Source organism: Branchiostoma lanceolatum, chromosome 9, assembly GCF_035083965.1.
Source record: "Branchiostoma lanceolatum isolate klBraLanc5 chromosome 9, klBraLanc5.hap2, whole genome shotgun sequence".
Lineage (NCBI taxonomy): Eukaryota > Metazoa > Chordata > Leptocardii > Amphioxiformes > Branchiostomatidae > Branchiostoma > Branchiostoma lanceolatum.
The window spans coordinates 10,039,095-10,066,110 of record NC_089730.1 but is presented as its reverse complement, the minus strand read 5'-3'; the positions used below and the strand labels follow the sequence as shown (position 1 = coordinate 10,066,110).

The following is a 27,016-nucleotide window of genomic DNA, read 5'->3' as shown; positions in this document are numbered from 1 at the left end:
ATGCATAGTCATTCTCTGAAATCCGGTTGCAGCGCAGACCTGTCCTAGCGACGCTGATATGTCTTTTCAGAACGTTCAGATAAATGCAACGTTTTTCCATTCAGTCTTACCTCTATGTTTTGAATAGGGCAAGTAAATCACTTAGCGACACGGTAATGCTGTCCTACGGACTTTATCCCAGCGTTGAGTGTTATTGTTCAGCTATCGGCTGAGATTGTGTTCAAGGAGTATAGTAGGTCCGTCCCAGAACGTACTGTACATACGTGGGGCTCCAGGCGATCAGCCTGGCTGGCGAATAGCTTGTATTAATCAATAATCAGTGGCAAAGTTAACTGTCAACAATAACTAGAACCTTTTAACCCTTGACCAACATGGTATATCAGTTGCAACGTGTTATCAAAATTGTACAGGAGTTGTTGTCTTGTAGTTAGAATAGAATTCATCACGGTTTCTGTTGGATGTTTGTCGTTTGATGAACTTTGCATCGGAATTACGGCATTTCATGTTGTATATTTTCCGACACCGTATTTGAAATCTATAAACGGGAATCATCCTTATATATACGCGATCGCGACCTTATACGATACGTGCTTGTTGACTGCCCGGTCGCTGACTGCAACATTACGTAACAGAGTAAGCTATGTAGCTAGTGTGCTAGCGGCTATGAATGCGGATAACTCTCTAATCGCAAAATAAAATCTATGTATATGACATTTAGCCCTAAAACGATTTGGGCTTGCAGAAAAAACAAGATTAGTTAACGTGGATTCTTAGGATCTCTTAGATCTGCTACTCTCACCAGTGTACAAAATGAACCATACAGTGTACAATGTATCTAATGTCCCCACTGACGTAGGACAAAGGCGTTTATTTTCACTCGATACTACAGGTCACCACAAAGTAAACAGCAATACTCGCCCCACTTCTAAGATCTGGTTTCACAACGCAAGGATGTACAGGCCTTGCTAAATCTTGAACGTGCTTGGTGTACCGATCACTTGTTATCCAGATATCTAAGATATTGTCTATATATAGAGCAAGGGCATAGCCACCCTACTTAATCACACACTTCAGCTAGCATTACGTACAGCCATAGTTGGCTGGGGCGCAGTACATCTAGTGCTAATTAAAGGCTAATCATACACTTTCTACGAAGTCGTTTTTGTTACGAATCGTGAATCTGCTCACTACTCACCTCAACAAATCTGACAAATGCTGAGTTGTGGTAAGAGTCGTGCAAATTTTGCGGCTACATGCGATTTTGTTCAAGTCACGCTTGTTGACCTATGCCCTTGAACTGCACAATTACAAGTAGAAGGTGAAGAGTCACCTATCGTAAGTTTTATGAACTGCACACACATGTTGCTTTTCACTAACCACTGCGTAGATCAGCTTGCACAAGTTTTGGGTCTGAGCCTTAGATTTGGCCACAGTCCCCATTTATAGCCCTGATCGCTTAAGGCTAGCTTGTAGCTTGTTTAGTCGTTTCTTTCTATTTGAACAATTTATAAAAATGAGACCTCATATTCCCACGCTGAATGTCAGTCAATGTCTACTTGGCGGTAACGTTACACCCCAGTCATAATGCCGTATTATGAAAATCACATTGGTTAGCATCAAGCCAGTACAATTCGGCTACACCCTCATAAAATATTTTAGCACGGCGCTTAATTAAGAATCAGCTAAAAGCGAATGATATTCTAGCCTGGGTGCCGGGCTGTTTGCGGGGCATACTCGGACCAGCTGCTAAACTTTAGGGCCAACCCCTGGGGCCCTCTCTGAGTCTGCCCCTCCTGGCATCCAGGCTAAGAATATTCCCGTCAGCTTTTTGCTTTATACTGGCTTATACTTGGGCTTGCTTGCACTGGGCACGGGACCCGCGGAGGTCCCGAATGTGAGGAGGAGTATGTTCACCACCCCGATGACGAAGGAGACCATCATCGCCCAATCGTTGAACTTGTGGGCCCGTTTGTTGTCTTCTTCGTCGTCACTGTCGTCATTGTCGTGGGCTGTCTCCATCTTAATCTTAAAGAAAAGCAAACATTTCAGAAAAGTGATTTCTATGGTCAGTATCGTGCGTTATCTTCATTAACGACAGCGTGGAAGAACAACTAGTCTCTACCAGACTAACTACGCCGGCTATAGGAAGAATATTTGCGAGGGTTTCATTTGCAGGCTCCGTTAAATGTGATCTTCACCATAGACTTACTCTACTGGCTAATTATTCCTTTTTGACGAATTCTACGATCCATACGCCCGTAGGAGGGCTTGGTGGAGGCTAAAGAACAACGTCAGTTTCGAAAGTATCAGCGAACCATACACAGGCGCCACCTACCTGATACTTGCGGAGTAGCAGTATACCCTGTACCACCTGTAGGACGACAGAGCTCACCAGCAGCGTCAACTGTATGTAGTGCAAGGGGCCGGTAAATCCTGAATAGAGCACGGCCAGAATCTGCAAGACAGATTATCATAACTGTAACTGTATATCATAACCGTTTTAGTCTGTACACTTGAAGAAGCCGATCACGGCGAATCCGGTCGTGGTCACAAGCTGAATAAAAGTTCTAAACGGGAACTATGCGGCTCCGGATGTCTTACTGAGGGACGGCTGCGGGGTGAAAGTTGGCGGTTAGCTTGATGAATGAATCCACTCTACTTTATACTGTAACTGTACACAACACATGCATTTTTAAAGATAGTAAGGCAGGTGATTGGAAGCAACGAGAAACGCCGAGAGATAACAAACAAAAATACCAACAGAAATGTTGTCTTTTTGTCGTACCTGTGAGGCGTTCGCCGACAGCAGAGACACGTTCAAAGATCCGTGAGACAAGGTCTGGTGTTGGTTGAACTTGTCCAAGTCTCTGATCTTACCCCGAGTGGCTGGGCTGGTCTAACAATGTGGGAAACGATTATCAACTCACATTCAACAAGAATAGATAAAGTACAGGTAAGTTTAATTTCTCTGTATTTTAAGGTGATTAGTTTCGTTTCGTGTGTACGAATTTACTCTGATTTTGTCTTTATAACTCTACTTTCGTCATCTGATTATCGATAGTCATTATCGTTTCTTTTATCGGCAGACCTTACCTCTGGATTCTTGTCAGGCTGACTTCCGCCTGAGAAGAGAGAAAAAAAGCAGATAAGTGTCAAGTTGTGGGGTCGTATATGGCGTGACGGTAGGTTATTTGGCCCAGAACCCAGAGGTCCTGGGTTCGAATCCTGTCACGTCACGGATCTTGTGCCCTTGTGAAAGGCACTATACACGACTTTCTTACTCCACCCAGGTGTAAAAATGGGTGCCCATGACACGGTGGATAATAATCCACTGCCCCTACGGCCTCAAAAAGGCTATGGGACTACCTTTACCTTTCTTCAGTGTCATCAATGTAGCCTATTGTCCACACATCTGCTTGCAAAAAGCTGTAATAAAACGTGGGACCCCCCAACATCTGCTTGGCGATATCACAGCCACGTATCTAATATATCTAAGTACGTACGTTTTACATGTGGGTGATAATCTCTATGCAGCTGTAAGGGTCCTTGGAGCCGGTGAAAAGTGAGAAAAAGGTGAACAACTAAAAAGACGTACTAAATGGTGCAAAACACGCCCAAACAGCATGAGACTAAGCCAGATCCTTACATCTGCTTGGAGATTACTGAATGATAATGATCTTGTTTTTCTACTTATGTCTGCAGTACGTGCACGTGTGTGGTGATTGATTAGGTTTACTGCTTCTTCATCAGCCTGTGAATCGGAGCATTGTGTTACGTTAGGAAAGAGGCGGTGCCCTAAGCATACCCTGATCTTAATTTAAATGAGACCAAAAATCTCTTTTTGGTGTAAAATAAACTGACGTAGTGTACTCTGGTAAATGGGTGCTTCAAATGGGTTCTTCAAAACCTGTGTAGTTAGATGCTGAAAAACGTGTAGGTCTGTGTCTTTGTCTTAATGACATGTTTATTAGTAGCCTGACTGCCCTGGCGACCTCTTATATATGTCGAGAGGTCTTACTGCGCCCTGGGCGCTTGAAGGAGATGTTGTGCCATGGCGCGCCGGTCACATTGGTCGTGTGATATATGTTAAGACAGCACTTTGAGGGTATCCTTGGAGCAGTGGTGGATGTGTCAAACCAATTCTAGCTGTCTTGTATCAAATTGTGGCTGAAAGTTTGCCGTCTAGTTCTATTCTGCCATTGCCTCACTAAAAATCCTACCACACACACAAAAAAATCGTACGACGAAAAGGTGACCCGGGCGCTTGTACATGGGGCAGTTGTATACCCTGTATGGGCCAAGTACAACACGTAAATATTGATAGTAAATCTGTAAACACAGTGCATTTATCTGTAAAATAGGAGTGAATAGTCATACGGTAATTAGTTAGGCGTGTCGTCCTATAGCGGAACGCCCAACTGAAAAACTGCACTACTGAGCTTGGAGTGTTTGCAGGGTATGTTTTTGACAGTACTGCCTTTCAACATTGCAGTTAGACAAAACTGCATTACTCTCTACACATAACGTGGAAACACTGTGTTACATGCTCGCCAGTAGATCTATATTTGATTAACAGTAGCCGGACTGTCTAACTAGAGAGGTCCAACATAATCGTCCATGTAATTCTAACTAAACACACGGAAATGACAGAACGTATTGTCTGTATTATTCCGTTGTATCTTTCAACACGCAATGTTTGTCGTCATGAGCATACATACCATCCCGCTAATGTGACCATGACAAAATACATGTACAGATCTAATCGCTACAGAAACCTGTTATACAGTCAGCACCTCTTTCAATACGAAACACTAGTCTTAAGAATATATCCCATTTGTTTGTCTCCAGGACTGCATGCACGCAGCAAGTTTTACCACTACCACCCATATCTTAATGAATACCTACCAGGATTGCGGGAACGGATTTCGCTCATGTTTCCTGATGTCTCCGACGTCTTTTTAGTTCTGGGCGGCGTGTTCAGTCGGTAGTCTTTCTGGTCTTTCAACGTGTTTGTTTCTGATTGGCTGTTGCGAAGCGTCATTTGCCATTTGCACGTGGCGGATGTGACTGTTGGCATCAATATTACGTGCACAGTCAAGTCTATGTCGACATCTTGAACTTTACCTTTTCCCTTCGAGAATCTTCCAGAAACTCTGCAGTCTATAAAAGTGTGCCAAGATGCAACACTGTTCAAGGAGACGCCACGACAGTGTACTTTTCTATTGACTTGTTGAAATGGTACAGCTAGTGAGACTGCCCTCCAAGCAGATGTTGGATGGGAAGATTGTGACCCAGTTTTCTGACAGCCTTCCCGTCCAAACTGTTAGAAAACGGGGGAAAGTCAGAACAACGTCACAATCTTGACATTCAATCAATATTCAGTTACAGTTGGAGTCGTGAAGACCTCTACAGAGATTTTGTGGAAGTTACGGTTGTTGACCTACTCGTGAACTAAGTAATTACAACGTTACCTGAATAGCCACCTGACGTATGTGTTATGAACTGCAGGATGGTGTTACCACCCACGGCGCTGGCAAGCCCTGTGATTATAAATTGTGTCGTGTATCCTATCATTTTGCTCATTCACGCGATCTGTTTCTTGCTATGTTAAGTATTATATGTACTAAGCAGTATGCAGGTCTTCATGAAGAGGTGATGTTTGGCCACCATGATATAGCACTTACCCGGGGAACTAGACGGGATCGTTTTTAGATAGTCATGTGATATGAACTTTTACCTTTGCTAAAAAAATGTTCGCATAGATACTGTATCATGAACTATAACTATAAGTTAAAACTTATGAGTTTTAACTGATAAGCGTATAACTATAAGTTCCAATGCAGCAATATGTCAACTAAAGCGTGTTGTTAGTATTTAGTTATGATATCAAATATTTATTTATTTATTTATTCAAATTCACAGATTGCGTACAATCTGAGGGGAGCCGGCAACAGGAATCTAGTTCCTCTACGAGGCCGACTCCCCCAGAAAATTTACAAAGTTGAGATAAAAACAATAAATGAAAGACATTAAATACTGAAAGAAGTACATTAAAAAAATGAGAGTAATAGGGTCAAATGATAAGGAAAACAGGGTAAACGGTTAAGCTATGTCACTATGCAAGATGAGCAACGACAAGTGGTATTGAACACCAATGTACAAACACCTACCATTGAAACAAATACCAGCATTCATCAAATGATTCAGTTTATCAAGTTTATTTGTCAAGTTTATTTTACAAATCAATGTAAACCACTTCCTGGCCATGAAAGAGAAATATGTACATCATCATGTTATCGTGATGCCCAGTGGAATGATATCCAAGCTTTGACGCTCACTGACAACGGGAAATACTAGTAACAAAAAGCTACCGTTACAAGGTAGCTGATCCCAGACCTAAAGCACAGTGAATCATTCTCTATTGGAGCCATTCTTCTCAGTACAATGACGTCGTTGTTTAAGTCAGCATGCGCATTTTCTTTACAGTCAGACATGTCTTATTTTCTCACTAGTTGTCTTACATTTATTCTTTGAAGTTCTATGAGGTAGCTGATGGCTTTTTCCCGATCCCCGAGTTTTTTCCAACAGGTCACCAGGTTCTGAAGTGATGTGATGATCGTCGGATGTGGAGTGTCGTCTCCATAGATAGCTTTGTACGCCGTTAATATCTGTTCGTAGCAGCCAATGGCTTTTTTATGATCTCCGAGTTGGCTCCATGACAATCCTAGGGCATCAAGTGACGAGGTTATTTCGGGGTGCGCAATGTTGTCTCCATTAATAGCCCTCCTCAATGTTAGTGACTGTTCGAAGTAGCTAATTGCTTTTCTGTTATCACCTAGTGCACTCCACGAGGACCCTAGGTTGTAGAGTAAACCCGCCATGTGTGGATGTGCCACATAGTCTCTATAACTGGCCATGGTTTTCCATATCGTGAGTGCCTGTTCGAAGTAGCTAATTGCTTTCTTGTGATCACCGTGTGCTCTCCAACATACGCCTAGATCGCTGGTTGCCGCGGCAATTTGCGGATGTGCCACATTGTCTCCATAGATAGTTTTCGTCATCGTTAGGGACTGTTCTAAGTAGCTAATTGCTTTCTTCTGATTGTCGAGTTGCAACCAAGATGTTCCCAGATTTTGAAGTATCGCGGCCATGTCAGGATGTACCGTTCCCTTTCCATGAATATTTTTCATCATCGTAAGTGACTGTTCTAAGTAGCCAATGGCTTTCTTCTGATCGCCGAGTTTACTCCAAATCAGTCCTAGGTTGCTGAGCAACGTGGCCATTTCTGGACGTGCCATGTTTTCTACATAGATCGCTTTCATCATCGTTAGTGAGTGTTCGCAGTACTTGATCGCTTTCTCATGATTACCGAGTTGGCTCCAAGATGTTCCAATGTTTTCAAGAGACCTGGCAATATCCGGATGTGGCGTGTCGTCTCCATAGATAGTTTTCATCATAGTTAATGACTGTTCGTAGTAGTGAATTGCTTTCTTCTGATCGCCTAGTCTATTCCAATATGAACCCAAGTTGTTAAGTGACCCGGCAATGTCTGCATGTGCCGTGTTGCTTCCATAGATAGTTTTCCTCATCGTTAAGGACTTCTCGAAGTAGCTGATTGCTTTTATGTGATTGCCGAGTTTACTCCAAAATGATCCCAAGTTTTGTAGTGACGTGGCAATAGTTGCATGTGCCGTGTCATCTCCATAGATAGTTTTCCTCATCGCTAGTGATTGTTCCAAATAGCTGATTGCTTTCTTATGATCGCCGAGCTGACTCCAAGATGATCCTAACTTGACAAGTGACGTGGCAATTTCTGGATGTGCCGTGGTGTCTCCATAGATAGTTTTAAACATAGTTAAGGACTGTGTGTAGTGGCTTATCGCTTTCCTGTGATCACCGAGCTCTTGCCAAGATGATCCCAGGCTTTGAAGAAACATGGCAACGTCTGGATGTACCGTATCGTTCCCACAGATTTTGTTCATCATTGCCATTGACTGTTCGATGTAGCCCATTCCTTTTTTCAAACATCCGAGAACACTCCAACATGCCCCCAGGTTATTAAGTGCCTTGGCAATTCCTGGATGGGCCCCGCTATCCCCATAGAGAGTCTTCCACATCCTTAGTGACTGTTCACAATAGTTGATCGCTTTCTTATGATCGCCGAGTTGTTTCCATGGTGATGCCAGGTTTTGAAGCGAACGAGCAATATCCGGATGCGCCGTGTTGTGCCCATAGATAGTCTTCATCATCGTTAGTGACTGCTCGATGTAAATTATTGCCTTCTTCTGATCCCCGAGTTCATCCCAAGATAACCCTAGGTTGGTAAGTGACGCAGCGACGTCTGTATGTGCCACGTTGTCTCCATAGACAGTTTTGGACATCTTTAGAGACTGTTCGTAGAAGCTGATCGCTTTCTTGTAATCTCCAAGAGCATACCAAGATAATCCCAGATTGTGAAGTGACCCGGCAATTTCTGGATGTGCCGTGTTGTGTCCATAGATAGTTTTCCTCATCTTAAGTGATTGTTCGTAGTACCTGATTGCTTTCTTGGGATCGCCAAGGTCACTCCACGATGATGCCAGGTTGTGAAGGGTTCCAGCAATGTCCTGATGTGGTGAACCATTCCCGTAGGAACTTCTCATCGCCGCTAGTGACTTTTCGAAGTACCCGATTGCTTTTTTCTGGTCGCCTAGAGCATCCCAAGATATTCCAAGGTTGTTAAGTGACTCAGTAATGTCCTCCACATTGTTACTATCCTCCGCCAGTGCTGCATTTGAATAAAGTATGGACTTATCTAACAGAAACAGGTTCCCTGCTATCCGTGCCCTACACTTATTGGAGTTATCATACATGCACTTTTGTAACACCCCTATCTGTTCTTTGTCTTGTATGATCTTAAGCTTCTTCAAAGGAATTGCTCTGCAGTAGTACCGGAATAGAACTTTGGTATCTGGAATATGGAATATAGACTTAAGGGTCGCTTCAGACGCCTTATGTGCGTTTGGTTGATGTTTTATTTCGGGAAGTGGAGACATGCTGTCCATTTGTCCGCCATTGGCCATGTATGTTCTCAGTCGTAGCTCTGCCGAAATGCTGGCCAGCACTGTCAGGTGCGTAGCATTCTCTTCATTCATACCTTGTGTTTGCTTCAGTTCATCTATTATGTCCCAAGCACTGGCGTGTGTAATCTGACTGCATAGAGCTAACGCTTCGACTACTATGCCTGGAAAACGGTAGATGTCCTGTTTGACATTTAACAGTTCTCCAGTGGGTTCATGGCTGTCAAAGTGGTGCCGGTTCTCGTGTAAGATTTGAGTTGCCGATAGAAGGGACTGGAAAAATGAGAGACGATGATTTGTGATGATTTCGCCTAGAAGCTTTGTGTATTCATTCACTAGAAGCTCTTCTCCTGTTAAGAAAACAACACGTCTGAGAATGTCCGACAGGTGGTACCCTTCGGCCAGAGAAACGTCCAATTCCTGAAACTCCGCCATGCCGGTAGGAGTCTGGATAAGGCTTACGGAAGGTTTGGTCTTCGTCTGATCTCTTCCAAACGGAGTCTTACTGGCCCATGGCATGAAACCGTCGAAGGAAAATCCGCGAGGTGTGACGGAGTCATAGAACCAATCTTCTTCTGGGTCTTCAGACAGAAAATTGTTGAGGGACGGGATGGCCATGGCCGGGAGGATAGTTTCACCAAGGTTGATGACTTTCATGTTGAGATAATGTGTAAGGTTGATGAAGTACTGCCGTGTTTTGTCATTATCCTTCCCGTCTTCAATCAGAATTGCGAACTCCAGGTCAGAGTAGGGCGTGACCAGTTCCGTTGCCTGAGAGCCTAACCCGACGAAAGCGTATTTACACGGAGAAGGTCCGAGTGTATCAATACATTCGTCAACGAGGTCGTGGATAAAACCCTGCCTATCTTTCGCAATGCTCTTGAGCAAAGTCTTGACTGCTTCAGCTCGCTTGGCCTCGACAGTTGTTATTGCTGGATCATCTTCGTCATATTGATACGGATCATGCTGCTGGTCGATTACTTCTAGTTGTGACTTAACACGAGCGCGCATGTCTTCTAATTTCTTCTTATGTACCACCCTGTCAGGTGGTGTTGATTTTCTGTCTACATTTGCTGTGTATTTCAGAAACGACTGCTCTATCTCCTGTAAGACTTTCAGAAATCTGTGTTCATCTCTATCTCTTCTAGCCATGGCTGCGTTGTACAGAGCTGCTGCTTGTGTGAATTTTCTACCTTCTTTTGTAGTTTTACCTCGCTGCAGAAAGACGTCACCCAGTCTGCAAAGACATTCGGCCTCTTTACAGCGGTCGGGTTTGTTAGGATCTGTGAGTACATGAAAAGTAGGCGAGTCAGTTGTCGAACTTGAATAGAATTTGATGAAATTAGAAATGTCCTGTTTCATCAACTAGAATGTCGGTTTGGAGACAGGTGTATTGTTCATGCGATACTCACGACGACGATGGTTCTATAAAGGACTTTCTAATTTCTTTCTGTCTTGTAATGTGAGGCAATATCAGTCATTTTGGTGGGAATTACTAATTAAAACATTTCCTGCAATAAACTTGTTACCGACATAGCAGACACTGAGTGACATGGCACGTACCAACACCATATTGAAGTTTTTCAAGGGAAAGGAATGCTACTTTTGCTAAATTGTTGGTGGAATTATATATATAAGTTATAGGATTTCCAGGAGAGAAAATAGTTATGGGGAAGAGTGAGCACAAAAGACTCTGTAAGAAGATGACGTACCGTGTATCAGTTTCAGGGCGGACGAGAATCGCTGTTCTGCCAAGTCCAGCTTCCCATCTGTCAGTGCGCGGTCCCCTGTACTGAGGCACTCCTCATAAGACCTGTGGTGGTGAGAATCTTAGTCCCGCTCTGCTCTATCTTTGATTATCATCATCATCCTCATTTCGATAATATTCCAATTCTTACATTCCCCACATGGACATGGGTCAAACGCGAAATGTAACCGTCAAGAAGAGTACTTCGAATGCATGGCTGTAACACCAGATGATGTTCACTTTGCCCTACCCAAATAACACAAGTTGTTCAAATCATAAAAGTCTTATCGTTGCAAAGAATTCTATTGTAGCATTTCCTCATAGATTATGCTAAATGATGATGTATGTATAATAATGTCCACATTTAAGACTCAAAAGTCATGGCCAGAACACGAGAAATCAAAACCGGAAGTTCCGCTGCAGTACCATAACAAGCCGCAAGGGGCACCAAGCCTACTAATTTCGAGGTCTTAACAAGACCTAACCACATAATAAATATCAAGACAAACCACCCAGACATTATCGAATCATCGTGCTCACAGACACACACGTACCCGAAAACACAATCTTCTTGGCGACGGTAATCATAGATACGTTGCTGGTCTAAATAACCCTGTACTTACGGAACCTGTTGATCCATTGCGCCAGCAGTGACGTCTCTGTTTTCTGATGGTACTGTTACGCCCCGTGGGTCGTGAGCTTGCTGTTGTTGTTTTCTTTTCCCCCTACGCTTTGCAACCTTCAAAAGCAACGGTAGGAACTAGTAAGCGATGCACTGGACGTCAAAGGTAGATTGTCATATATAGAAGAACAAGAACAAGATCTGAAATAACGTTGAAAACGATACAAATAGAATAACATCCAATGATATGGTTAGCATTACCCCCCCCCCCCCCGAACAAAATTAGTTTGATGCCTCAAAATGTTCCGCGATCCGGTGACCTTTCCCAAGTATTGTACACAAAATTGAAATAAATTACCTTCTCTGCCCCGATTTTCATTTGTTGTCTGATTTTCGCCGCGTACAATAAGCGGTGAACGATTGTAACTGTGCTCTGGACCCCGTCAAACCGCGACAGCGCAGTGTTGTACAGAGCAGTGGCCTTGGTTAAACATGTCGAGTCTCTGGTTACAGTTCCTCTTTTCAGGTGCACGTCACCGAGACTTTTGATCGCTTCCACTTCCAACATTGTGTCCCCATTTACGATACCTTCTATCACTACCTTTGTGTATTCAATCAGGAAAGAATCCTTGTTGTAGTCGGCATTCAGTCTACGGTCCAAGTGTTGGAACCTCTTAGCCACCTTGGCTACCGAGGGTACGGTCTTGTCTGTATGTTGACCCTTAGTGCTAGAGGATCTTTGTTCAAGTTGTTGTGATCGTAGTTTCTCAGCGTATAAGTTACGATACTCGAGACTTTCTCTAATGTCTAGGTCCTCACACCGGAGCAGTGCAGTCTTGTACAAGATCATAGCCCTTTCAAACCTTTCCAGGTTCTTCTGCTTTTGTCCCTTTTCCAAGTTCACGTCTCCAAGACTTTTCAGCACCTCCACTTCCACCAACATGTCCATGTTATTGGCCATGGCGTCCAGCAGGGCACGGAGGTAGTCTGTCTCCGTACGCACTAGTCCGAGTCTCCTGGCCTTGGAGTCCACCTGGCGAAGTTTCTCACAAATCCTCAACATTTTGGACACTTAATGGTTCTACAGCGAATTCGAAGACACAGGGTTAGCACGCGTTTGGATATAATGCAGACTGAGAAAGACGTACGGACGGAACACGGCCGCTGCCTGCGCTGCGCACTCTACTCTGTCCTTTGTTGTCATATTCAATGCCTCCAGGTATCCGTGACAAAAATGCTCATTTGGCCTTGGAAATGGAATCCTGGGTAGGTGATAGGGTTGAAAGGGCAACACGCGACACGTCACACTTCATAGTGTGGAGACCTTTCGTGCGTATGACATTGTGTACAGGTGTAATAATGCACCTAATTCGTTATGAAGGATGACGGCCAAGTGGAGGGCGCAGTAAGATTACCTGCCGTATGAAGACTTTAAGCTTGCACCAGAAATGTCTGGCGAAATATCCTCACACATACGTAAGTAGTGTGATATGTGCGAAATGTTTCACTCGTCAATACGTGTATACACTTATGCGAGTGTGTGTATGCACACCCGTAAAAGAAAAGTCACTCGAGATCAGATCAGATTGAACTATAACGTCATATATAGCACAGTCAAAATTTACTAGATCTTCAATATTTCATTCACAACATGATACGTATAACGTACGTACGTACGTAGAATTTCCTTTTTTATTAATTCCTGGGATATATTGATTTTTCCAAAGATTCACATGGTGCTCTATTGTTACACAGTATACTCACATACCCCACAACTATAGAAAGAACCACAACAAGACACATAGTACATGTAATTTCACCTTTGACAGATTCATTTTCTTGCTGGGATAAAGTTCATGAGCTTATCACAACATTACACGTCAATCGCGGTGAGACAAATGGATTCCATTGTTGGAAGATATGGTCACATCCGATTTCATGTGCGCACGCAGAATAATCAGTTGCTAACTTGCTAACTATCAAAATATATGATTTTCCTATAGTATAGCGATTGATAAATTCTTGATAGCTCAATGCCATAATATCTTATTAATCTTGTTCACAGATTTATCAAAATCGCCATTCCGGTCGAAAATTTAGTTATGCGGTCTTGGCCTTGCTTGCAGTAAACAGAGAGGCCCCGAATGTGGAGATGATTATATTCACTGCGATGATCATGATGGAGACCACCATCGCCCAGTTGTTGTATTTGTGCGCCCGTTGGCTGTCTTTTTCGTCGTCACTCTCATCATTGTCGTTGGCTGTCTCCAAGTTAATCTTACAGGTAAAAAAAAGAAAACACTTCAGAAAAATGGACGGTTACATGATATGTATGCAGATGAAATTGAAAATAAGACAGGTTCATACGTGTGTAGCCAATTATATTGATACATGTATTGATTTTTTGTGGTGCGTTATCTTCGTTAACGGCTGCGTGAAAATTAGGGAAAACATTGTCGGTTTCGAAATGATTAGAGTGCCTATCAACGAACCATGCACAAGCGCCACCTACCTGATACTTGCGGAGTAGCAGTATACCCTGTGTCACTTGAAGGACGATGGAGACCAGTAGCAGCCCCAATTGTACGTAAAACATGGGGCCGGGAAATCCTGACTGGATCACCATCTGAAGCTGTAAAACAGATAACCGTTCTGTGTACTGATTGCTTCATGGATTCGCGTGTACATTGATAATGAATTCAAAAAACAAGTGCTTGGAGGCAAGGACAATATATTGTTAAGTTGATATGTCACTGAGATTTCATACATTCAAAAATAGTCACATACTCTCCAAGGAGAGCTTAGGCTCTGGCTTGTTTTTGACGTCATTTCAGGCGTTTTTGTCTGGGTTTCTATTCTTCACGTTTTCTTTTTGTACACCAGCCAAAGTAACAAAAAGAAAACGTGATGAAATAGAAAGTTCGACAAAAACCCTTGAAAAGACGCCAAAACAAGTCGGGTCCTAACCTCTGCTTGGGGACTGGCTGTGAAGACCCCTTTATGATGTAACGTTAACGTTACCTGTGAGGCGTTTGCTGATAGCAGAGACGCGTTCAGATAGCCGTGAGACAAGGTCTCGTGTTGGTTGAACTTGTTCAAGTCTTTGATTGGTCCCCGAGAGGCTGTGCCGAGTGCCTAAATGACAGTGCGTGAAACAATATATCACAAACATTGAACGGACATTCAACGTAAATCATAGTCTCTACCAGGCTCCATATGGCACTGAGGAAAAAAGAGAAATTGGCCATATAGACGGAATGATATGACAGAGGAGTTAGCCTACCATAAAAGTACAATTTGCATATATCAACTTCCGTCTATTGGGCCAATTTCTACTTTTTTTCCAGGGGCCTATGGGGTCTGGCAGAGAAAAAGTAAGCTTAATTTCGATATATTTTTGCTGCTAGTTTCTAGTATTTGGTTCCGTGTTTTGAACATGAATCTACTTCGACTTAAGAAAAAAACGACGTTAACCAACCTAACAATATCACCATCAGTCATGTCACTCATGTCAATCATATCAACACAAAGCAGTTCTTACCCCTGGTTTCGGAGTTGCACTATGAGGGAGTCGCCTTCTGATAAGGTCTTCTTTCGGCTGGAAGAAACAATCAATAGATTTGTCATTGATGCTGTCTAATCTCGTACATCGAGGCGATTGTGAACACATGTATATCTGCTATCACAATAGAGAAAAACAACAACTTTGCATTGTGCGCTGTCGGAAAATGCAGGAATCCCTCGGAAAATGCAGGAGTCCCTCTAGCCCCAACATCTTCTTGGCAAGTCCATAGTCATGATTTTCTGTCTATAAATCATGAATGCTGTATTTATTAGGTTGTTTTTCTTCCGGGGATTTATGATACGTTGTTAGCAGCCTAGGCAACCTTCTGTCGAGAGGTCTTGTGTACACGTACAGCGCCGCAGGCAGTGAAGACGCTTTGTTGTGGCGCGCCGGTCACATTTGTCCTACATATGTTTACGACAGCACTGTGTGTGGAGCAGTGGTGGATGTGTAGAACAGATCTAGATTTTATCTGTCTTGTGAATTGTGACCGAAAAAACTTCCGCAGAACTTCAGTGAACGTTCGCGATTTTGTCATAGGCTCCCTAAAAGTCGTACGAGGACACGACGAAAAAAAATGACTGCACCTTTACACGGGTCCGCGGGACCACATGCAAACATTGATATCAATTCTGCACTAACGTTACATATGTCTGTATACGGAATGAAGAAGCATATACGGTTAGGCGTGAACTACCCTTCGGCACTGTAGTCGCCTCACTGCATTTTCTCCACCACGCATATTGTGCATTTTCAGGGACGTTCCACACATAAGGAGCACCAGACAAATGAATACACGGCCAATCAACTGCAGATATAAGTGTCGAAAGTCTGCGTTACATACATTCTACATGTATAACGTAAATATACATATATAACGTCAGGACTATCTAACTTGAGAATCGAACATAATCGTTCATGTAATTCCAAATAAACATATATAGATTAACCGGACATACTGTCTTTACTATGTTGTATCTTTCAACACGCCAGGTTCGTCAACATGCCGGTACATATAACGATATCATCCCGCTAATGTGGGGTCAAACGTTGCAACATACGGAAATGCTATCGGCTACAGGATGTGACATACACTCATAACCTCTTGAGTTGAACCAAGGACATTGAACTGTAGACCAGAATACCAATTCTTTCGCATCTATCGTTTCAATGAAAAAGAAAAACACACTAGTCTCAAGGTTATGTCAGTTTTGTTTGTCTCCAGAGTCACTTACCACGCCCAGTTCACCCGTATCTTAGCGAAAACCTACCGGAATGGAGGAAGCGCCTGTTCCTGGTGTCGCCATCTTTTGTTTTGGGTTTCGCATACAGTGGGTAGTCCTTCAGGTCTAACAACATTCAAGTTGTTTCTGATTGGCTGTTGCGTAGCGTCATTTGCCATTTGCCCCGAGGCGTGGGCATCCGGTCACGAAACAGCAACAATATTGATAACTGAGTACAGCTACCTGAGATTGACTTCGATTTGTACTATCTGTGTATTTACAATTTAATGACACCGTGTCAGTTGTATCTGTTGTATGGTCTCGGTTAACAACACTGTCCCCATTCTGGAATGGTCCACCATTACAATTTAGTCCCCTGAGAAATACTGTACCAAAAGAAGTCATCGATCCGTTACAATCTGCCTTTTTTTGAGTTGCCGAACAAATGCACTCTTCAATCAGAGGTTGGTTATTATTATATGCCCCGATTTCTATCGGCGCGCTCCACCATCCTCTGCACGGAAAGTATAGAATAAATGATGCGGCTTGATATAATAATTAATTTTAATTGTCCAAAAGGGACCGGGGAATTCACTGTACCATTGATTCACGCAATCTGATGTCTTGTTGGTGTTTCAACCTATCGACAATTTACATTTCAGCTATGAAAAATTATGAAAAATGGTGTTGCAATGAAATAGTGACAAGTTTAACTTTTAGAATACTTAGTAAATTGGTATATACATACAGTATACAGTTTGAGATACATGTATACCTTTCCTTTATGACACTCGGCAACATAAGTGTGCCAGAGATACAAGGCTGTTCAAGGATACGATACGATAGTTCTACTTTTCTATTGACTTGTTATAATTGTACAGGGAGACTGCCCTCGGCCTACAAACAGCGGTTGGGTGGACATGATGGATGGGAAGATTCAGTGACCTTCTTCTGCAGACCCAGTTTTCTGGCGGCCCATCCAGGCTGTAAGCAAACGAGAAAAGTCGGAAGAAAGATGATTTAGGTTACAATCTTCCCGCATCCAATCTGCAGGGTACCAGGGAGACCGCCACGTTCTTTGGGTTCCTCGTCACCTCACGGCACCTCGGAGTCAGAGCCAGTAGAATTGTCAGAACATTAGCATCCTTGTTTTATGCGCCTTGGATCGGATTCATCTTTAGATCGTTACCATAAACGTATAAGCTATAGGCTAACGCAGAGAAATACGTGCGCACTAAAACGCCTCCAGGTCCGCGACGGGGTCTATTGAATTGAGACCACCCCCTCCTACCTTTGAGCCCCGTGACTGGTGCTTTTGTAAACCCCACAAATACCCTTCTATTAAGCCGTCGACCGCAGGTTTAGTTGACAACGATCGCTGCAGGCTACAGGCGGCGTACGCTCCAACAAGGTAAGTCTGAATTTACCTCCTTTAGAAGTCTCGTCAGACCTGAGAGTATAGCTAAAACGGCCAGTGATATATTGCCATGCTCTCAATCAGAGTGGACAAAAATGATATGGACAACCGTCCTTCGTGTGGTACTAGTATATTTTGGATTACACCCTGGTGCATCCTTGGTATTCGCGAGTAGTGGAGCGAAAGTAAACGAGCCATGTGTGGCAACTATCTTTCAATGGCGGTGATCATTTAGAATCAGATAACCAGTTGGCACGGTATGGTTTATCTCTTTTGACAACGGAAAATGTTATCAACATACACCGAGACATGTGATCTTAAGATCGAAAGGCCTGTCGCGGCTATAAATGCCATCTGGAAATCCTCAATATGGCAAGTTGCCTGTTGTATTCATTATTCATATTCGGGGGTTTCAGTTCAGAACAGCGATCCATCGCGGAATCCGGACAGAAGACCTTGGTACTTTTTTGTGTCACCTACGAGCTTTTTGTTCACGAACCACTGCAAAGGATTTGTCAACATGATTTCCATGTGAATTGAATTAAGTGTCTCCGATCTGCACTGTTGACCTACGTATATTCTCGAAAATAGGCCTTGTTGGCGGTGAACTCCGGGAGTCAGGCGTGTGGTATATACCATCGTGAGGCCACTGAGAAAACGATGTATCTACTTTCTATTAATTCTCTTTGCTATGCATATGGCCTTTCGGTGGCCCCAGGGTAGGATCATAGTTCATGGCATTGACGTGATGGCCATGGTTTCGGCTTCTTCAGTTCGTGCCATTCGAAGGGCGTAGTCGTAGAAAATACCTCAAAAATGTGTAGAAACATAATGCAAGTCAAAGCAATCCAAGCATTTGGAGACTACGTTGATCGAGTTCAGTGTCTCGATGATCTCAACTTGCGATAACCCCCTTAGAGACCCCCTCGCAAGACATGGAATATGAGAAAGTGAAGAACCGATAGGACAGTCCCCTGTGAGACTTCCAGTTTGTGATGATGACTCATCACATCCGGGGACGTTGGGCCTCGGCCCCAAACTGGGTTGAACGTCCTACAGGCTGTACAGTTGAAGAAGTTCGGCTAATCTTTACCCCGAGAAACAAGGGTGAACGTTCTACGGGTTGTACATCCGGGAAGGTTGGCATCTCTGCCAGAGGTCAACGTCCTACGGGTTGTACATTTGGAGGTCAACTCCTTTTTTTTCTACAAGGCGTCTTCTCGATTGACAGATTCTCGTCAGAAATAGGCCTCCGTCAGAAATAGATAAACGGAATGCACCCCACCCGATTTTGCTTTATGGTATGATTTCGCCTCATAATTTATATGCAACATGATTGTTTAGGTCACGGCGGCGTTTCTCATCACAAAATTGTCTGTTTTACGTCTAAAGCCACAGCAAGTAAATTTTATGGATGACATCAGCGCGCGCATTGATTTTGCCTGATTTAGAAATTAAAAAACAAGACATTTTTCCCATTTGGCAGTGGTTAACATACCTAAAATAGGACAATATGTCCAAAACGTCTGTCAGTTCTATCCCCAAAACGTCCTACATTCCGTAAACAGTGCAGCCCTCACACCAAACTTGTAATCAACAACGTGTAATCCGATGGGTTATTCTTTAAAATATGAGGTGAACCACTTACAAATTCGATAACGGAGCCAGATGGAATAACCTATTTCATGTAGTTTGAGTAGAGCATTGTCTAGCTGTCTGTCTGTCTGTCTGTTGAAGACAGTCAGGACATCAACAGCGGAGAGAACTTCAATAGGGACGAAGTTATCAGAGTCAGTCAGTCTGGAGGGTCATTGTACGGGAAGCCTTGTTTCTGCGTCCTTTCTCTAGTCTTGATGTGATAAACAAACACGGATCTACAATGATTTTAATGTTGACACCAGTGCTGGTTACTGTTTTATTGAATACAGGAATAAAGTACTTGCTGATTGTGATACCATGTTTTATCGCTTGGATAATTCTTACATGCTTTATTGTATTCAAATTTGAAAACGTAGGCTTGTTTTTCAGTTGTCTACCTTGTTTTGTCGCCCGCGCGCATTGATTTTGAAGCCTGTAGATGATGTCATCCATAAAATTTACTTGCTGTGGCCATAGGGGAAACATGGCCCTGACTGCAAGTTGACCGCAGTATGTTTTCCAACTTTTGACCTCATCCTGACAGTGCCATCTGGCCCTGTGCCAAACAAACAAGTCAGTTGACCGTCTTGACGCCAACCTTTGGCTGTTTTCACCTCAATGACTGCATGTGTGCTATTAAAGGTCATGGGATCTGCATACGGTTGCTCAGAAATTTGATATTGAATGTGATTATTTCGATGTGTTTATCTTTTATATTTATATTTGTGACCGATGTACTATCGTGAACTCTAACTGCAACGTTACCACGTTAAAAAGGAAGACCCTGCCATTGACTTTATACCAAGTACGATGTCACAAGAGATTTAGATGATCATACACAATTCCAAATACGTCTGTTCTTTCTCCTCTTGGCTCAATATCACGAGGTATTGCAGTTTGCATCATGCCAGTGAGTTCATGGCTTGTTTGAATGATATGTAGTCGGCGGAGAAATTCAAATTTTCTATGACAGCAACACAATCCGGCTGTAATCAGTCACTAATGGCGTTTTAACCCGATTAGCATGAATTATTTATTCCCATGGATACCCAAAGGTGCATCAGATCTAGACTCCAATGTGATATTGGATGTTAATGGTCTCGACCTAATCATTTAGAAAGGTCTCAGTAATCGCCAGGCCTACAATGTTTTATCCATTTTTCTTTATTCAGGATATGTGATTTAAAAGCTAAATACTATTCAACCACGGAAAAATGCAAGCAAAACGGTCACCACATAGAGGCATTGTCTTTGTCAACACTGCAGCAGGCACCGCCTTTTCATTTACCACGAATGAATCTAGCGAACCCCTTCTACGCCCCCGAAACAGCTGAAGAAAATCGTTCCCGTGGCTGACAGGGGCGCGGTACCGGGAGTGCTTAGCTTGCAATATTCTCTATAGTGATTATCTTGGAATGTAACGCAGGATTATCCATTTAAGCTGCGAAAGTAATATGTGACCAATTAATGCGCTTAGCGATTAATGCGCTTAGCGATCGTCTTAAACGCAGTATCCAGTACTCCTCTCAAGCGTGAAGTTGTGTAATCCAAGCGTTCTTAAGTTGCAAGATCTTCTTAGTGATCATTCTCTGATACATGATCATCTGTTTTTGTGAAATTGTATCTTAAGCTTAGTGAATACGATCATTGTGTGATGCAACTCAGAGAAACTCATGGAAAAGACTGCTTTAAGGCTAAAACTTAAAATTTGAATGAAAATACCTTCAAAGTTGATATGTCAATGGTCAGTAGGTTTGACAGTATTTTGAGTAAAGTTTTGTTGTATATACCTACGATTGCTTTGATGATTATGAGTAATATTCTATGCAAATCGGCTTAGAACAATGACGCACATATGGGCATGTCGTTATTATACTAATAACGACATGCCCATATGTGCGTCATTGTTCTAAGCCGATTTGCATAGAATATTACTCATAATCTTGTTGATCTTATATAGCTGGGCATGTCTATTTATACAACAGCACTTTACAGGACATTCATCCCTTCTTGTTTCTTCAGGCACAGAGCTGACCCTGACCCTCACTCGACCTCAAGTTAAAGGAAAACAAGCTCGTCAAGGTCACATACAGATCCAACATGGCGGGCAGAAAAACACCCGCGGCATTCTGGGTGTGCTTCGTCATTCTGCTCGTTCCCGTTCTCGGCATCTGCGTCTATCAGATCTTCGACCGCGTCTCCTTCTACCTGAGCTACCCCGTTACTCGGGAGTCCAAGGAGGTGTCTGAGCGGTCACAGTCGTTCCCGTCCGTTACGGTGTGCAACAACAACCCTATCCGCAAGTCGGCGCTGTCCGGAACTAGCCACGCCTCTCTCCTGGAGACAGACGACCAGGTGCGCCAAAGTGTGGAGAACCTGCTCGCCTCTACCAGCAGCGACGCCGTCAACCCGTCAGCCGCGAGAGAGATACTGAACACGGCTTATCAAGACAGGAAAACCGCCCGCGCGGCGCGTGACCTCGCCGGGATGTCCAGGGAGGACATAGCGAACCTCGGTCACCAGCTGAGCGACTTCGTCATGAGTTGTTCCTACAACGGACAGCAGTGCGCGCCCAACGATCTCTCCAGCGTCTTTGCCACCTTCCAATCCGCCAAGTTTGGAAACTGTTTCACCTTCAACGCCGATTTCCAAGTGTCCTCCACCGAGGTCAGCAACGGCCAAGGACTGACCATGACCCTGTTCACAGACGCCAACAACTATGTCGGCCTTTTCGGTCGGCAGCCCGGGGTGACTGTGACCGTGCACCCTGCCAACACAACGGCGTTTCCTGAGGACGACGGGATCAGCGTCAAGGCCGGAGAGAGTGCGGGCATCGGCGTGAGGAAGGTTGTAAAGAACCTCCTGCCCGCTCCCTTCGGTGACTGTGGGCAGGGAACAGACGGAGAATCCTTGTATCCCGGAGGATATTCGCTCGCGACGTGCTGGAACGGATGTCTGCAGAAAGCCATGCTGGAGAAATGCGACTGTGTGGACGATCCCAGAACAACTAGCGGGAACATGTGCACCGCCAGTGAGGAGAGTTGCCGATCAAGGTAATACAGCAATGTTCTGTATCCATATCATCTTTGTTTTTACAGATCTCATTCATTTTTATCAAAAATATAAGTTTCTGAGTTTCTGGTATAACTTGTGTTTTTCCTTTCTTTATAGCACATGCCCCATGTGTAACATAGGTCTAGCTATTCCTCTGCGTCGTGGTCTGAAAGGCCTAGGACTGAAAGCCAGATATTACCTTACGCCACATTTTCCTCTTACAAACCCTAAAGGTACTACGAACAGGACGCCACCTGGAAGGATGACTGTAATTGCAAGCATCCCTGCAAGGACGAGTCCTACGTCACCACCATGACGTCATCCCCCTGGGCCCCCGAGAACGTCCTGATCCCCGAGCTGCGTTACGTCACTTCTCTGTCTGACGTCGGCAGCCTCATCCAAAACAACGTCGTGCAGCTGAAGGTGTATTACCTGGACGGCGTCTACCAGCAGGTGGAGGAACGTGCAGCCTACCCGGTGAATCAGTTGCTGAGGGACATCGGTATTGACATCGCTGTGTGGTTCGTTGTGCTGATGATGCTTATCGGGATAGTTTACCTCATCGTCTTAATCATTCGAGCTTGTTGTGGGGAGGGCAGCGGAAATAAGATCATCTGATCCACTGAATGGAAGACAAGGCCATTATGTATGGCAACACTAGACCAAGTGTATCGTGAGGGGTTTAGAGACCGACTTAGACGACTAACGAATTGGTATGAAAAAAAAAGAATGTGGAAGTCATGATCAGTTTGCCAATGGTGAAGCTCAGTCGTTAAAACATAATGTCGATATCAGACTTTTGTAGGTGTTAAATACTACAGTATTAATCGTGAGTATTACGTGTATACCAAAATATAACGTCATATGTATTACTTCTAGGAAAGAGTGACAGGTGAAGGTTTCTAAAGAAAGATATCAAAGATTCTTGTTTGTACTGTGGTCGGGTACATAGTACACAACTACGATAGTTTCAGGAAAGCATGTTAGAATCTGAAATGGAACTTCTTTCGTAGTCTTCGAGGATGTGTTTCTTCTTGTTCCAGCAGTGGTGTTGTTGTTGCTATTGTTAATAATGTTTACATTGTATTAGTTGTAAACATCATGATCCGTTATGGAGTCGTTGAACTACAGTATTCTAATTACCTGTTGTGGGAATCATGACTTTAACTTTTCAACTGTTCAAAGGAAAATTGTTATAAGCATAAACTACTGATAACTTTGAGCAGTTTTGGTTTCAAAGTCACCATTTGGGTGCTGAAGAAGAGTAGAAATCCGTCTAGAAGGTGAATAATTTGTCAGGATTTATCCGGCTGTAGAAATACAGGGTCATCGTGGTAACTGGCTGGGGCGTGTTCACTATGCACGCATGAAAAGCGATCTCCATCTATCAATTGAAGTACTGCATTGATAGACCACACTATAACGCCGCCAGTAATGCAGTACTGCATTAGATAGAAAGAGGACGCCTTTGATCCATGCGTGAACTAACAGACGTTCGCTACATTACGCCAAAAAAGCAATTACTCAAACAACTGGATATGATTTTGGAAACGGTCAGACGTTTCAAGTAGCATCCACTACTTTTCGTCAGTGACTGTGAGCAAGATCAGTTGAACAGCAGGTTTATAACCACGAACTATGAATTGATATGCAAATAAGGAGAAGACAAATTTTTAGAAGTCCAATAGAAAGCAAATTAGACAACTCAAGACAAGGTTGAAGTAAAAGGGGACAATAGCTCCTATTGTTTTAATATAGGAGCTAAAGCTGGTTTGCCCCCAAGGCTATGTCCCAAGTGCCAGATAGTTCCACCCTTAGTCCTCCTTTCCTGTTGAGGGTTGGATTGTATATCCTCTCATATATTGCCTCCCTTACTCCACGTTCGAACCAGCGGGGTTCGCGGTCAAGGATATCAGTGGATTCGAGATTGAAAGAGTGCCCCTGGTTGTGTTTTAGGTGGTGGAAAATGGCCTAGGAGTAGCGGTTAGCGCAATGTTCTTGTACCTTTCATTAAGTGATCGGCTGGTCTCTCCGATATAAGTGTTGTTGCAGTTGGGTTCTTCACATTTGAGTCTGTAGATGACATCGGCCTTGCTACCCTTGCGGGGTCGGTCTTTAGGATGTACCAGTCTTTGTCTGAGAGTTGATTGAGGTTTGAAGCTGGTGGCAATGTTGAAGTTTTGGAAGATCCGTCGGAGTTTTAGGCAATATATGAGAGGATATACAATCCAACCCTCAACAGGAAAGGAGGACTAAGGGTGGAACTATCTGGCACTTGGGACATAGCCTTGGGGGCAAACCAGCTTTAGCTCCTATATTAAAACAATAGGAGCTATTGTCCCCTTTTACTTCAACCTTGTCTTGAGTTGTCTAATTTGCTTTCTATTGGACTTCTAAAAATTTGTCTTCTCCTTATTTGCATATCAATTCATAGTTCGTGGTTATAAACGAAAAGTAGTGGATGCTACTTGAAACGTCTGACCGTTTCCAAAATCATATCCAGTTGTTTGAGTAATTGCTTTTTTGGCGTATCTTATTACCTGGATGTCTAATCTTCATCGACGTCCGCTACATTTGCTGCATGTTCCAGTCAGTAATCAGCGGATTCCTTTGCGCGGTCTCAGTACTAGTATTGAATAATAGAAATTGGCCAGATAGGAAGGTGAGGTTCTTTCTACCATGGCTGGCAAATTTTCTTTGTGTAACAAAATAATTGCGACAAACAATGCCCTCACAAGCCTGGAATCATAATCCAGTAAAGGGCTGAGCGGCCTAAATTGGAATATGACCTTCGTACCTGGCCGAAAGGATCTACTCTAAACACGTGTAAGCATATTACATATACTGTGTGCCATCAGTTGTAAGTGAACAGCCGCTATATAGCTTCATGTAGGTGATTGACATTTCTAACCTGTACGAGTGCACAAATAAAGCAGTGTGGAGCTGATATTGCTGTACTGTCTTGCCTGTATGGCTGATGATCACTTATAATCACTTACTTGTACACACCTGAGTCCAATTACTAGGTAATTACGAAATCTGCAAGAAGATGCCGGAGGCCCAAGTCGTAGCATTTTCAGTACCAAGTTTTGTTACAAACGGTCTTTCTATTAACGAGACAGAAAGCGTTACGATAACATCTGCTTCCAGGGGATTATGAAACATCCAAAAACTTACAAATTATGAGTAAAGGAAACGCCCATTGAGAGGGAAAAACTAAATTTCCTGCCGTGATGAGATTTTCATGTTTCAGTTTCTGAGAGGACAGTTCGAAAGCAAGCTGCTAAGTATCCCAGAAGTTAATTACTTCTTATAATGCCTTATTGAAAAACAACAAGCAAACGCAGTCGGGAAATTATTGTAAAAAGAGACTTCTAGTCTTCAGCACTGAATTATGTATACGTAGACACCATTATCATACATAGATCAAGAGGAACAAGCCTATTTAACCAAGAAGGTTAGATACGGATTTTAACCTCTTTGTACTACTGTTTTCATTCATTCAACCTTCCTGATTTAGTCGATATAAAAGTACATATTCAGGTCATAATTCTTAACCATGGTGTGATATTTTACAGTATTGTACCTTCCGACTGCGGTTGGCATCCTCTGGTCTCGGGGGAAATTGCAATCGTCAAAATCTTTGTAGCTTATCGCGTGTCCAGCGTAGTGTAAAACCCTGTCAGACCCTCATTTGTACAGCGCAGTGCACCCTGGGAAGGTGCCGGATAAACACAACATGGCGACCGTGAGTAGGAGGGGGACCCAGGATAGCAGCACATTTTAACCTCTAAACCCTACAAAACAGCCCGGGGACATCGAAAATACAACTTCCAACACAGTAAGTGTATTCTAGAATTCCTTTGCACTTTTTAAACGACCGAACGCTTGCTGTTTTGATGAAATTTGGGCGTTTTCCCATCGCTTCTTCCAGCCGGTTTGTGATTTCGGCTGGTGTGGTTGTGGTGTGGGGTTAGATCGTCTGATCCTGACCTAACCATGAGTCATGGGACAGTAATGTGTGGCTGTGGCAGCTCCTGGCACTGATGGAGCTGCAATCTCGCGGCGGTCTGATGTCTACGTGAAAAAAACGGTGCAAATTATGATGTCAAATGTAGCTATTGACTCTGATGCTGGCTGCACTACAGAGCTGCCAAAAAATAATTATACAGTTGTTGTTGTTTACCTTGTAGTGCCTAGTGCCACATAGGGCAGCTTTCTTGCAGTTTCTGTAGTAGCAGGTATATTTTTACCGGTAGGAGTTGCTAGCCCTTCCCCTTTAAGTTAACGTGCTTATCGCACCTCCTCGAACATGGGACCCCCATAATTTTGATGTCCCTTCCGAAAGATGGGTGCAGCCCCAACCGAGAGGCCCTTCCCAGGATTTGGGAGGAGCGCAACTATATTATTTATGTATATATATGAGGCTGCTACTGGTTGAGCAATGGGGACATCCAAAGCAAAACAATCACTAAAATGATCATCAACAGCAGTAGCATATCATTTAATTTTTACTCAACAAAACATGAACTTCAACGATCACTCTGTGAATCAGAAAAAAACTGACCAGAAAAGCTGACCACATGGTAATACCAGCAGTAGTGATGATTTTGTACCATCAGTAGTAGAAGAGGGTGTGAAATTCTGCATCAAGCTCAATACAAACACAGATTGAATATGAGAAATTTACC

The 27,016-nt window shown here is 43.4% G+C and overlaps 4 protein-coding genes and 1 pseudogene across 6 annotated transcripts in view; 2 read left to right on the top strand and 3 right to left on the bottom strand.

Moving 5' to 3' along the window:
* Positions 1 to 832: 832 nt before the first annotated feature.
* Positions 833 to 5,047, bottom strand: LOC136441329 (ninjurin-2-like). Its single transcript, XM_066437563.1, has 5 exons — positions 4,906 to 5,047; positions 3,094 to 3,122; positions 2,786 to 2,896; positions 2,336 to 2,455; positions 833 to 2,025 (listed from the first exon to the last, which is right to left on the bottom strand). The coding sequence occupies exons 1-5, from the start codon at positions 5,039 to 5,041 to the stop codon at positions 1,834 to 1,836; spliced, it is 588 nt and encodes a 195-aa protein (XP_066293660.1). The 5' UTR covers positions 5,042 to 5,047; the 3' UTR covers positions 833 to 1,833.
* A 1,155-nt stretch (positions 5,048 to 6,202) lies between these two features.
* LOC136442027 (uncharacterized) lies at positions 6,203 to 12,795 on the bottom strand. The gene is made up of 4 exons (XM_066438617.1): positions 11,787 to 12,795; positions 11,430 to 11,545; positions 10,772 to 10,872; positions 6,203 to 10,342 (listed from the first exon to the last, which is right to left on the bottom strand). Exons 1-4 carry the CDS (start codon positions 12,489 to 12,491, stop codon positions 6,498 to 6,500), a joined length of 4,767 nt encoding a protein of 1,588 aa, XP_066294714.1. The 5' UTR covers positions 12,492 to 12,795; the 3' UTR covers positions 6,203 to 6,497.
* Positions 12,796 to 13,083: 288 nt separating this feature from the next.
* LOC136442449 (ninjurin-A-like) lies at positions 13,084 to 16,373 on the bottom strand. The gene is made up of 5 exons (XM_066439311.1): positions 16,265 to 16,373; positions 14,970 to 15,026; positions 14,450 to 14,563; positions 13,941 to 14,060; positions 13,084 to 13,705 (listed from the first exon to the last, which is right to left on the bottom strand). The coding sequence occupies exons 1-5, from the start codon at positions 16,319 to 16,321 to the stop codon at positions 13,529 to 13,531; spliced, it is 525 nt and encodes a 174-aa protein (XP_066295408.1). The 5' UTR covers positions 16,322 to 16,373; the 3' UTR covers positions 13,084 to 13,528.
* Positions 16,374 to 17,505: 1,132 nt separating this feature from the next.
* LOC136441863 (acid-sensing ion channel 1A-like) lies at positions 17,506 to 25,272 on the top strand (annotated as a pseudogene).
* Positions 25,273 to 26,037: 765 nt separating this feature from the next.
* LOC136441199 (GTPase-activating protein and VPS9 domain-containing protein 1-like) overlaps positions 26,038 to 27,016 on the top strand; it is a 30,304-nt gene continuing 29,325 nt past the window's right edge. For all 3 annotated transcript variants that reach the window (XM_066437339.1, XM_066437338.1, XM_066437337.1), the window contains exon 1: positions 26,038 to 26,166. The gene's annotated coding sequence lies outside the window, so the exon portion shown is untranslated. The remainder of the gene's footprint in view (positions 26,167 to 27,016) is intronic.

Coding starts and splice junctions, on each gene's coding strand:
- LOC136441329 (XM_066437563.1), bottom strand. CDS start 5,041: ATGACGCTTCGCAACAGCCAATCAGAAACAAACACGTTGAAAGACCAG. Junction 3,123..4,905: donor AATCCGTTCCCGCAATCCTG/GTAGGTATTCAT, acceptor CTCTCTTCTCAG/GCGGAAGTCAGCCTGACAAG. Junction 2,456..2,785: donor TGTCGGCGAACGCCTCACAG/GTACGACAAAAA, acceptor TCTGTCTTGCAG/ATTCTGGCCGTGCTCTATTC.
- LOC136442027 (XM_066438617.1), bottom strand. CDS start 12,491: ATGTTGAGGATTTGTGAGAAACTTCGCCAGGTGGACTCCAAGGCCAGG. Junction 10,873..11,429: donor GCAATGGATCAACAGGTTCC/GTAAGTACAGGG, acceptor TCACCACCACAG/GTCTTATGAGGAGTGCCTCA. Junction 10,343..10,771: donor CGCCCTGAAACTGATACACG/GTACGTCATCTT, acceptor ATGTACTCACAG/ATCCTAACAAACCCGACCGC.
- LOC136442449 (XM_066439311.1), bottom strand. CDS start 16,321: ATGCGAAACCCAAAACAAAAGATGGCGACACCAGGAACAGGCGCTTCC. Junction 14,564..14,969: donor GTGCAACTCCGAAACCAGGG/GTAAGAACTGCT, acceptor ACTGTCATTTAG/GCACTCGGCACAGCCTCTCG. Junction 14,061..14,449: donor TATCAGCAAACGCCTCACAG/GTAACGTTAACG, acceptor TCTGTTTTACAG/CTTCAGATGGTGATCCAGTC.